The sequence below is a fragment of the Staurois parvus genome, unplaced genomic scaffold (genome assembly GCF_062004578.1).
Source record: "Staurois parvus isolate SC_StPar_1 unplaced genomic scaffold, SC_StPar_1.0 ptg001314l, whole genome shotgun sequence".
In the NCBI taxonomy this organism is placed as follows: domain Eukaryota; kingdom Metazoa; phylum Chordata; class Amphibia; order Anura; family Ranidae; genus Staurois; species Staurois parvus.
This window is the reverse complement of record NW_028319110.1, coordinates 93448-105768: the sequence shown is the minus strand read 5'-3', so window position 1 is coordinate 105768 and position 12321 is coordinate 93448. Positions and strand designations below refer to the sequence as shown.

General features: G+C 39.8%; 1 protein-coding gene across 1 annotated transcript in view; it reads right to left on the bottom strand.

Annotated features, from left to right (window-relative positions):
• Positions 1 to 3113: 3113 nt before the first annotated feature.
• Positions 3114 to 12321, bottom strand: part of LOC149437111 (dedicator of cytokinesis protein 2-like) — a gene marked incomplete at its 5' end in the record, with an annotated part of 102499 nt that continues 93291 nt past the window's right edge. Inside the window, 2 exons of the mRNA XM_089661111.1 lie at positions 3114 to 5309; positions 9447 to 9589. Coding sequence (XP_089517237.1) covers positions 5235 to 5309; positions 9447 to 9589 — 218 coding nt within the window. The remainder of the gene's footprint in view (positions 5310 to 9446; positions 9590 to 12321) is intronic.

The window sequence follows — 12321 nt, the reverse complement described above, 5'->3', positions numbered from 1 at the left end:
TCACTCTGTATGGTCTCCCACAGTACACGCTACATGGAAATGCAATTATTTTAGTAAATATAAACTGCTAAATACATTTTTTCATCAGCAGTTAAAGCAGTCTTGTGACTTCTATCAGTGTCCAGCAGAGCACTGGTTAAAGCTTGTAGGAGGAGTTTTCTTTCTGCTCTAGGAGGATGCAGAACCTCTGACCTCTGTCTGGACAGTGATGATTGGCCTTGTGCTGATCACATGCACTCTCTCAAGAAAAAAAAACTCTCTAGCAATACACACCAAACTGAGCATGTCCAGAGTGTTTCCACACATGTCTTATGAGGAGATAAGAGGGAGACACTGGAAGAAGGGGAGGATCAGAGAATTCAGGATCAAAGAGCGTTTTTACAAAATGCAGACGATTAATCCCTTAGGTTCCACAGTGAGTATAACAAGCATGCTTTACTACATATACAGACTGATTTTACTGTTGTGGGTTTATTAAAACTTTAAGCTGACTCTATTATATTTTTCCCCAAGTCAACTAACATATGACTTCAACTTTAGGACAAAAAAAATATAATAAAATAAACCATTCAACATCTTCATTTGCAAGATTTGCAGGATGCCAAAAAAGTGTGGTCACCAAATTTCCTATAAACTAGGTAGGTATAGTAACCCCGACTCTTATGTGAATTTGTCTTGTTCATTCTTGGAAAGAATGCAATTTCTGGACAAACCTAACTTAAGTGAAATATGACTTTCATATGTATGTTTACTGCATATTACTTATTTTATCTATACTTTATAAATGTAGTTCTTACTGATCAGGCAATTCAGAAAAGGTGTCATTCTAGGACACCAGAGAGGTGAAATATAAACAGTGTTATCATCCCTACTTTCCAAGCTCTTCTAACTCTTTCACTGCCAGGTCTGTATGGCGTAGGGACCTACAGCAATACCTCTAGCTGGCCAGGTCCCCCAAAACGTTCACCCCCCCCCCCCCCCCCGCTGCCACCACTGGTACACTGACATTTCTCCCCCGCTGTCACCTAAAATACACCCTTTCCACACTGCACTGATCCCCGCAGCACTTCTGTCTATCTGCCTACACACACCCCTGCACCAATCCTGTTTTGATGAATATTACATGCACAAATATAGTGGGGCCTAAAAAAAAATCAGAAGCATCTTCTTTTTATTCTACTGGTCCTATTCTTTCAGAAAATGTATAGTTTGAGAGGTCTTTCACAAACTCTGAAAGCTGTAAGTGAAAATTAAAAAAAAAAAATTTAAAAATTGCAAAAATGGTCTGACCACCTGAGTTTAAATGTGGGGCACAGGGCTTGGAAGTGAAAGGGTTAATATTGCCTCCAGAGAAAATGCTCTTTTTTTGCCCTTAACTAGAACAAATAAACCTGATAATATTTTGCTTTTATAATAGTCCTGGTCACTTTAATATGACATTTGCTATTATTTCTGAAATAAATACAAATATTTGGAGTACCATACAAGTTGGTAAAATGTCAAAATTAAAATGTAAATGCAATTATCTTCTAAAAAAGTATCTAAAATATAGGACTGTGTGCTACAAGATTCAGCTTCTAACTTATCTGCAAGGAGATGACATTATCCAGACCAGTGGTTCCCACACTCTGTCCTCGGGTACTCTCAACAGGTTGGTGGAGATTTACTAAAACTAGAGCACGCAGAATCTGGTGCAGACGTACATGATAGCTTGTTCAATTAATCCTTGGCAATGCGATTCAACTTGCAGATAGTGTATGTCTTCATCAGGGGCTTTATTGTCACTGACAATTTCTGTAATACATGTATATATGTGTTGATCTATACATGTATTACAGAAATCGTCAGTGACATTAAAGCCCCTGATGAAGACATGCGCTACTTGCAAGCAATGCATAAGGAAAGCTGACACTCCAGTGCAATGGCTATAATCAAATGCTCTTTATTAAAGTTTGTGTGAAACAGTCATGTAAAAAGCTAAAACATTTCTGTCATCAGGCCGTAATCATGGCTAACAAATTATGCAGTATAAATTATGCATACATAAGAAGACTTTTTCATATGTATGCATGTTTTATACTGCATCATTTATTCCTCCCTGCTGGAGTCATGTGGTCCTGGGAGGCAGGATTGACAATTATGTTTGTACTATTTATTAGAGTCATGTTAACTTGTTTGTCAGCCATGATTAAGGCCTGGTAGCCGAAACACATTGACTGTTTCACACGAAATTTAATAAAGAGCATTTGATTATAGCCATTGCACTAGAGAGCCAACTTTCCTTATGCATTGCTTGAATATTGGAGGATAACAAAGACCTTGCTAGCTGGAAGCCTGTGCCTGCAATCTGTTGATGATTAACACCTTTCTGCCCGGCCTATAGTAGATTGATGGCCAGGCAGGACACTCGTCATTGTGACTGGACATCATATGACATCCTGTCAAAATGAGCTGCTCGCGCGGCCGCCAGACTGCGGAGCAACGCGATCTTTCACTGGCTGAGTCCAAGGGACATAGCTGATGACATATCGCTACACCGGCCCATTGCCAATGTCATGTGACCGCTGTGACCAATCACAGCAGATCACATCAATTGTATACAATGGATAGCTTCCTGTCATGCCATCCATTGTATACAGTTATGTTGTTAGCTGTGACTGGTCAAGGCAGTCACATGATACAGGCAGGGCCAATCACAGCCCATCTGTATCATGTGATCAGCTTTGCCCAATCACAGCTAATCACAACAAAAGACTGAATGAATCAGTTTCATTCAGTAACAATGATTGCAAATAACAATTAAATACATTGGTATTAGCAATCATAATGTGTTAAAAAAAAAAATACTGATCACTTCCCAGAGTAGTTCAATGTTACTATGGTAACATTGTATTGCTTTGGTCACAGTGTGCTGAAAAATAAAATAGTAAAAAAAAATTAAAAAAATGTAATAAAAAATAAAAAAAATAATAGAAACATTTGAAAAAAAAATACAAATTCCATTATTACTATTATTTTCACCAAAGAAATGTAGCAGAATACATTTTGACCTAAATTTATGAAGAACTGTTATTTATTTGCAATATTTTATAACAGAAACGAAGAAAAGTGCATTTTTTTCAAAAGTTTCTTTTTTTGTTTTATTTAGCAAAAAATAAAAACTAAGTGGTGATTAAATACAACCAAAAGAAAGCTCTATTTATGTGAAAAAAATTATAAAAATTTCATATGGTTACAGTGTTGCATGACTGCGCAATTGTCATTCAAAGTGCGACAATTCTGAAAGCTGAAACTTGGCCTGTGCAGGAAGGCGGAATAAGTGCCCGGTAGACAAGTGGTTAAGGAGGTAGTAGCTCTGTTTCACCTGTTCTAGCCTAAACGCTATCTGCAAGTTGAAATGCATTGGGGCTCTATTTTTCTACATCTGACACTCCCCTTTTGAAGCACTGGACGTATGTTTCAAACAATGGATCATTAGTATTTTATATGTTTATATGATCTTGATACAATATGTGTTTGTGAAATTGATATAGCCCCATGAGTAATTTTTTTAATGTTTTGATATTGAATAAAAGCTTGTAATTTTTACTGTATCGAATGTATATTTTTTTATATTTACATTGGGTGCCTTAAATTCCTGGGGAATTCCCCAGTTTTGAAAGATTTTATTGATTTGGGATTTGGCACTACATTATTTTGGTTGAATAAAGGAACCTGTAATTATAAATCCTGAAGGCTGATTGGTTTCTCTGCAGAGTTACGCCAAATTGTGCACTCTCCAGTTTTAGTAAATCAACCCTGTTGTGTTTTAGGGAATTTCCTTTAGGTAAAATAGCGGTCATAAATACCGAGATGTTGGCATTGATGTAAAGCACCTGCAAGGTGAAAGCAAGCCTGAAAACATGATTTGTTGTTGGGTGTACTTGAGGATGACACAAATACCTACTTTCTTTAGCCTACACACTGATTTTCACAAAGTCAAGGGTCTCAGGACAAGAACACATCTTTGGTACAGCTAGCCACAAGTTAAGACTGAACTCTGGGAACAACAAATTTTACTTTTTTTCATCTCAATAACTACAAAGGAGATAAATTATCTTTGTATGTAACAAATATCTTTGCAAACACAGATATTAGCTTGTGAAAGTAATGGTGAAATCATCACTGTGCTGCACATAGTCTGTGCAGAGAGCAGCCCAGGGGGGGGATCCACAGCCTGTGATCAAGGCTATCTGCTGAAACGTGTTCGTTTTTTTACTCATTATGATGTGGAAATAAAGCAATGTATATGGACTTGGAGTTACCAGCTCTTCTCTGCATTTCTTCTTTGGAATGTACACTGAGCTGCACAGGCACCTATGTGCCAGGATGAGTGCACTCAGGAAGTGACAAGTACGCTGCGTCAACATGTATGTTCTGTAGCTGATGAAAATGTTTGTAGCCTGAACAATGGATATTATTGCAGCTAACATATCTAAGAACCTGAACATTGCAATATATTACTTTTTTGTTCTAGGGTTAAAATATGTAAACCCACCAGTTCATATTCTTAATATGTACCTGCTGTACCATGTACTTTTATGAAAATGTATTCTTTTCTCTTTATATTGCTTCCTTTGTATGAAATCCCTGGTGATCTTGGCAGTCCCTCTGCTTTCCTATTAAAAACTGACTATACTAGACAGGAGAGCACAGCATGGTCAGTTCTCTCTGTGCTGGGAGCTAATCCAATGATCAGGTTTGTGCTCACATGCCCCCTCCTACACAAACATTCACTAAGAAACCAGTGTGCTTCTGTTTCTCCTCTTCCAGCTCTCTGAGCTCCTTAGAGAACAGAGGGTATGTGATCACTTACAAAAAAGCGGAAAAAAAGGTATCTATAATGTTTTTTTATATGTATACACAAATGTTTTGCCTTTTAGTTCTATTTTAAACTGAATGTGTTGTTTTACAAGGTGAGGGTTTACATATACTTTAACTCATCCTATAGGCACATTCTGCTAAACTGAGCATGCATGTTACAGTAATGATACAGTTTAACATATTTACGTAAGTTCATTGTAATCGTGTTAGTGTATTTCTAGCAAAATACCAAAACATTGTGGTTGATATGGTTTCAGTTCCCCACCCCCAATTTTTTTTTCTCATGCCAGGATTTTTTAAGACACTGATTATAGTTGTAGTTGTAGTTGTTCCACAATTCTTGTAAACAGCTTGAATACTACCAAAGGTTATTAGAGGTCTATTGAAAGGGATTCTGTTGGCAAGTCTGTAGGTTGTTTTCCATCATCAGTAACCTTGGAGGGACGCTGCAAATAAAAATAAAAAATTTATGAAATTATAATTTTCCAAGAAAATCAAGGGTTTTAGGACAGCCTATGGGCTGTCTGCTATGACAATTTAGGAAACATTATGGCAACTGTGTTTTAAATCTAGAAAAAGCTAGGAAAACCTGTATGTTGCTCTCATAGCCTTCATTAGAAATCCCCCCCAACCCCCCCCCCATACCACAGTCTGCAAAGGACCTGCAAAGCACATAAACTCAGATTTAACTCTTTATTAACATGCCAATTATAAAGCACCATATGACATCCCAGAGCAGTGGTGTTTGGGATCCACTGCCAGATCCCCTCTAAAACTTTGACACACAACATCACACACCACAAATTTGAGCATCAGCTTTGTAAGCCCCAGCCCACTCCAAGGTCATTTTTCAGCTGTAGAAGCTGAGTATCCTGCTGGGTAATAACATGATTTGTCTTTAAAGTGGCATTAGAGGTTCAGCTTTTGCACAGATCAGCCCCAATCCTCTTTTCAGATCCCTAGCTGGCACTCCTGGCTCCTTCCCCTTTGACCAGTGCCCCAATAGCAAGACACATAAAGCCATGGCTCCCCCCCGCCCCCTGTTATCTCCCCATTGGCTCACTAGCTGTGATTGACAGCAATGGGAGCCAATAGTTTCCACTGCTGTCCCAGTCAATGAGCTGAGGGAGTCCCAGGACAGCCAAGGCTCTCATGCACATCGCTGGATCAAGAGGGAACTCTTCAAGAGGGTAAGTATTAGGAGGGCTGTAAGGGGAGCAGCACACAGAAGGTTGTTGTACCTTCATGCATAGAATGCATGAAGTTAAAACACCTTCAGCCTTTACATTCCACTTTAAATCTATTCCTCACCACCTATTTCTAAAAATCTGGCTAGAAAAAGAATCTGTGAATACTCAGTGCTGGAGGCCCAGGTTTACTTCCTACCAGGGATCTAAGTGCATGAAGTTAGCACGCCCCCTGATACTTACAGTATGTTAATTTTCACCAGCTTTGTTACAGTAGGGTGATCCCTTGCACTTTGTTGGATGCTGTATTGGGCAATCCACAGGGATGCCCATGGACCACAGGAGGGAAGGGTTTAATAGGACACCTGAATGTGATTTTGCAGTGAGAGGCCTCCAGATTAGTGAGGCTGTAAGTGGAGCTACGTATTGGGCCCAGAGGGGACCAGACTGAGGAAAGGGGCCCACAGGACAGCTAATGCTAATGGCAACAGCAAGGACTGGGTTAAATGAAGTACCTGACCAACAGTCACCCATGAGGACTAACGGGACCCAGTGAGGTGCCCTGGGGACATGTGCTTAGAGGCCACAATACACACAAGACATTGCATCCCAGGTAATCCACCTGCTTTCCACTCTCCTCTCTGTTCCAATTATCCAGCAAATTGATCCACCCCCTGTGTGTGTGTTTCGTTACCCTTCGCTATTTTTCTATCTAGCAACAGAGCTACTTTAACAAATAAAATGACTGGCATCTATGCTTCATGATTAAGGAATTAATCTAGACTGGATAAATAGAATATAAAAATGTCCATGGTGCAAAATACAGATATTGATATTTATACAGAGAAAACTATTTCCCTTGTGATGAAAATTCAAGCAGTAAAAATATTTAGCGTGTGCAAAAACCTCAGTGCTAAATGGATGTAATAAAATACATAAAAAGCTAAATCAATGGTGAAAAACTAACTAAATAAATATTCATCCTACATAGTTAAATAGTGCACTCCAGAGCATGAAACATAGATAATATAATGTAAATTCTCAAACTACTGTTGCCACAACAATATAATGTGAAATAAACCCTTCACAGTGGAGCTATAGGCTATAAACATAACAAAAATGTGCAAAACATATAAATCATCAGGTGAAATAGTGCTTGATAGGATTAGTCTATAATATCAACAGTGCAAATAAAGTGCTCCAACTGTCCATAGACTTGCTGCTTTCCACCCAAGACACCACAAAGTGTTTGTGAAAAATCACTCCCCTCTGGGTAAACACTCACCGGACCTACATGCCTCCCACTTTCATGGTTGGCATGATTCACTTTGAGACTCCACCTAAGGTTTCTGATGTATTTACCTTCACAGAACTCCTCATTCCATTCCACCAGGTATCATCACCATGGAAAAATAAAAATAACCTCCAATGGTACAATAACCAAGACAAAATGCTTTATTATAAAATAGAATGCCACTCACAAGATAAAGTGTATTAAAACCGCTCATCATATACATATGATATGACATATGTGGATAGGTGTCAGGTGTGATAGTATGGTAATGACTCTCACCACCACAAGACCACTGAATTCGCATTGCCATATGACTTCTGGTTCCGGTACTGACGTCACATCCAGTTGCTGCACAGCCACGTCCCAACGTGTTTTGTCACTTCCGACTTTGTCACAGGGGATGGCTGTATGGTGCGGCGACCACCCATATATACACTCCTCCTCATCACACTTGGCTAATCACTACCGCTAGACAACGGAGCACAGTACTAACCAGCCAATATGTTAATATAGGACACTGCACAATCCCAATGGTTTATCCGACTGTGCATTTAACCCCCATATTGCCGGAATATAACAAAATAAAATACCCCCACACTGAAAGACCAAATAAAAATAGAAATGAATACCAATAATGGGGTAATACAAAATTAAACTAGACCATCAGGGGGGATATTTTTACATATAACCCAATTACCATAAGCCATATTTTATAATGAGGAGGAGGTAGATTAACATAACTTCTCCCATAGCATGACAACCAATATTTGATAATACATAAATAAATACATTAAAATCTTAACATCCAGTTAAAATTCCATATATGTTAACTATCTTTAAGCCCATTAATATATACTCTACAAATCACTTATAAAACAGTTGATATCCAGCTATATATTCAAACCTTCAGGTGCTAATGTATGTACAGTAAAAATCCATGTTGTTTCCTTCTTGGAGAGGTCCCTGATTCTATTGGACCCTTCCAAGAGGGAAAAACCCTATCAACCCCCCAAAATTGTAATTTAGATGGATCCCTAGCATGGCACCGTGAAAATGGTCCAATATACTATGGAATCTGTACCCCTTCATTATATTTTTAATATGTTCAGCTATTCTTTTTAAAGGTCATTTATTGCATCCAACAGAAAACAACCCACAAGAGCAATGAAAAGCATAAACCGACGCATATGTGGTGCAATCACTGTTTGAATATGCGTTTCGGGACTTAAGTATGTATTCGTATTTGCACATAAGTACAGGGGGAGGGGAGATTTAAATTCTTAAAAAATTTTTTATTATTTATTTTACTTGAATCTTTTTTACACTCTCTCTTTAATTTATTTATTTTTTTATAAACTTTATTACTTTCAGAAGGGATGAACAACATGGGCCATGACAGGTCCTCTTTATGGAGTGATCTGGGGTCTATTAGACCCCAAATCTGTCCTGTGGCCTCCAATGCAGCCGATCAGACACAGATCAGTCTGCCCAACTTATTACCTAGCCACTAAGGCCAGGTAAACAAAAAACCAAAACCATAAGTGATGAAATCTTTGTCACATCTGGTTTCTGAGGTCACAGAATGGGAGGAATAACATTTCTCTCTGTGTAGTGCCACCATTGCCACCAGTCGCAGCGACCCTGGGAAAGGTGGAAGTGGGAGGTGGGACACCATTCCGCCACCTGCAGGAGTGATCGAGTGGCTGTTCAGCCACTCAAATCACTTCTTCTGTACAGAGAATTGTGGGCAGAAAATATTGCTACTGGGATGATACCAACAGGTGCAGGAATCAGGATGTCATATGATGTCATACTGACAGGAAGTGGTTAAATGAAGCTAGTATAAAAAACAAAACAGTAACAAAAAATCTCTGATATAGTTGCTTCCTATGATTCCCTGCACAACAGCACTCAGACTGGAGCAGTTCTGGTCAATGCTAGTGCTTTGCATAGTGCTATCAGTTTAGGCATGCTTACAGGAGGAGAGAACACAGAAATGACATCACCAATCTCCTGTGACCTCTACCCAATCAGCAGGCTGGGAAAGGAAAAGTGACTGGGGGCTTTTTTGTAATCTTTTCAGATAAAAATGAAAAACTCACCATTGTTTTAAAAAATTGATTCATCTTGCTTTTCTTTATAGTCTTCTTATCAGTCTCAAGTCCAGCAAAATTCGATTGGCTCACTCTGGGACTTTGATTTTGGTCTTCATATGTTGGGCAATTGGCAGTGGAAAATGTTAAAGCTGAACATAAAAATAAAGACAAATAGCTGAACAACAGAACTACATGCAAGAAAATACTACAATTAGAAAAGGTCCATTTGCATAAAACATTAAAACACTGGTATGCTATTTTAAGAAGCTTAGGCTCCATAGTTGCAATGCCTATGAAATGTGTTGGCCTTGGACCCTTTGTTTCCTGGGTAATTTTTACAATAAAGCATTGTTGCCCAAATGCCAGGAGCATGAGAGGTGACTGATGTCAGTTCTCTAAGCCAAAGGAACAGAGTTACAAGATATTCTGCTTACAGTAATATAAAAACTTCTTTATGGAATTGAATGTGTTTATGAGATCTAGTAATGTCACATTAGAAGATAAAGACGTCTGCTTGCTTGAGAAGTTAGAAATCCTTACGTTTAGGGTAGATGAGAAGAAGTTTGGGGTAGATGAGAAGAAGTTTGGGGTAGATGAGAAGACGTTTAAGGTAGATAAGAAGCTGAACGGAAGCAAAAGTGTGACTTTTCAGATAAGGATGTGGAATTAATATGGTGGCTGAGCGTGACTCTGTTATCCTCGTGGAACCTTCCTGCTAGCTCCTCCTATGGTGGGTGTAGCACCACTATTGGAAAGGTTCCAGAAAAATGGTTTAAAAGCCGGGAGTAGAAGCGAGACCAATAGGACGCCCCCTAGTGGCCGGAGGATGCTCTGACTCTGGGATTATTGCCAAGGCTATATGGGCTCATAAATTGTTTGCGCTTATGGCTTCCCCGTGACCCCCTGGGCAGTATGGTTCCAATGGGATTTGTTCTCTCCCACTTCCACATAGCTTTAGTAATGTATTAATTCTATGCTGTGATGCTGTCAAATGATGTGTCTATTTCATGCTGTAATGCTCACATTATTATTGGTGTGTGTTATTATCAGGGGTGGACTGACAACTCATGGGGCCCCCGGGCAACAGGGGATCATGGGGCCCCTGTGTCCTCACCCACACTCAAATCACAACCAAAAAAGCCTATGAAAAGGTACCAGGGGCATCTCATGGGGCCCCTTACTGACCCCGGGCCCTCGGGCAGTGCCCGAGTTGCCAAATGGTCAGTCCACCCCTGGTTATTATGCAGATTGTGTTGACTATAAGATATATACTCCTGTTTGTCGTGTGAGAATAAAAGTTGAGGTTTTGACACTGCAAGAATATTGCAGTTGGATTCTGTTATTTCTTGGAGTGCCGAGTGAATGCTATGATGTGCCAGGGCAGGTATTCATTAGAGGGTCTTTTGTATGCGTAGAATATGTAATGGTGTAAATGCTGATTAAAAGTACCTGTATGACTATGTTGATTGTGTTGATTGTCTGTGTGAATATGACTTGCTTTTAGTTATTGCACCCAGCATTTGCCGTTACAATAGTTTATGAACAATCAGGACCTCGTGGATGAGGTAAGCCTCATGAATGGCTAAGTTTGTTCATCTAAGGCAGTGGTCTCCAAACTGCAACCCAGGGGCATGCTTTTACCCAGCCCTTGGGGCATTATTCTGTCCACTGACACCAACAATTGGAATTGGACTTGGTTCCCCCCATTTTCTTCCAATGACACCAACAATGGGGCACAATTCATCTCAATGACACCAACAATGGGACACAATTCCTCTCAATGACAGCAATGATGGGGCACAATTCCTCTCAATGAGTCCAACGTTGGGACACAATTTCTCTCAATGACACCAACAATGGGGCACAATTCCTCTCAATGACACCAATGATGGGGCAAAATTCCTCTCATTGACACCAACAATGGGGCAAAATTCCTTCCACAGACACCAACGATGGGGCACAGTTTCTCCCAATGACACCAACAATGGGGCACAATTCCTCCCAACAACTGGACACAATTCCTCTCAATGACACCAACGATGAGGCACAATTCCTCTCAATGACACCAACGATGAGGCACAATTCCTCCCAATGACTCCAACAATGGGGCACAATTCATCTCAATTACACCAACGATGGGGCACAATTCCTTTCAATGACACCAACGATGGGGCACAATTCCTTCCACTGACACCAACAATCGGTCATATGTCCTTCCACTGACACCAATGAAAGGGCAATATTCCTCTTAATGACACCAACGATGGGGCAGTATTCCTACCACTGACACCAATAAAGGGGCAAAATTCCTCCTGAAACCAAGGATGCGGCAGTATTCCTACCACTCACACCAATGATGGGGCATTGTTTAGTCCCACTGACACCAAGATAATTTCTACTCCCACTGGCCTCAGTCCGGCCCTCCTGCAGTTTGATGGACAGTATACTGGCCCCTTGTTTGGAAAGTTTGGAGACCCCTGATCTAAGGCTTAATTAACCACATCAGCTGTGCTATATATCTAAGTATGTGTTTAGACACAGTTACACACATTTAGGCTTATCAAACATTTTTGACCGTGGAACACTCCTCTCCTTAACACACTGGTCTTAGGTTTTTTTCTGCCTCTAAACGCCTATAAAACACCTACAGTATGTGTGCATGGACACATAAGCTAACATTGAGAGGCATTTAGGCTAGGTTCACACCTATGCAGTTTGTGTTTGATCTGTTTTTGCGGTGCGTTTTTCCACATGCATTTTTGACGCGGTTTCCTTTTTTGTTCTTGTTGCTAGGCAGATTAAAACGCAACAAAAAAGCAGCAAAAACACATAAAAAATGCAGCAAAAACGCACTACATGTTTTTCTGCAGCATTTCCATTG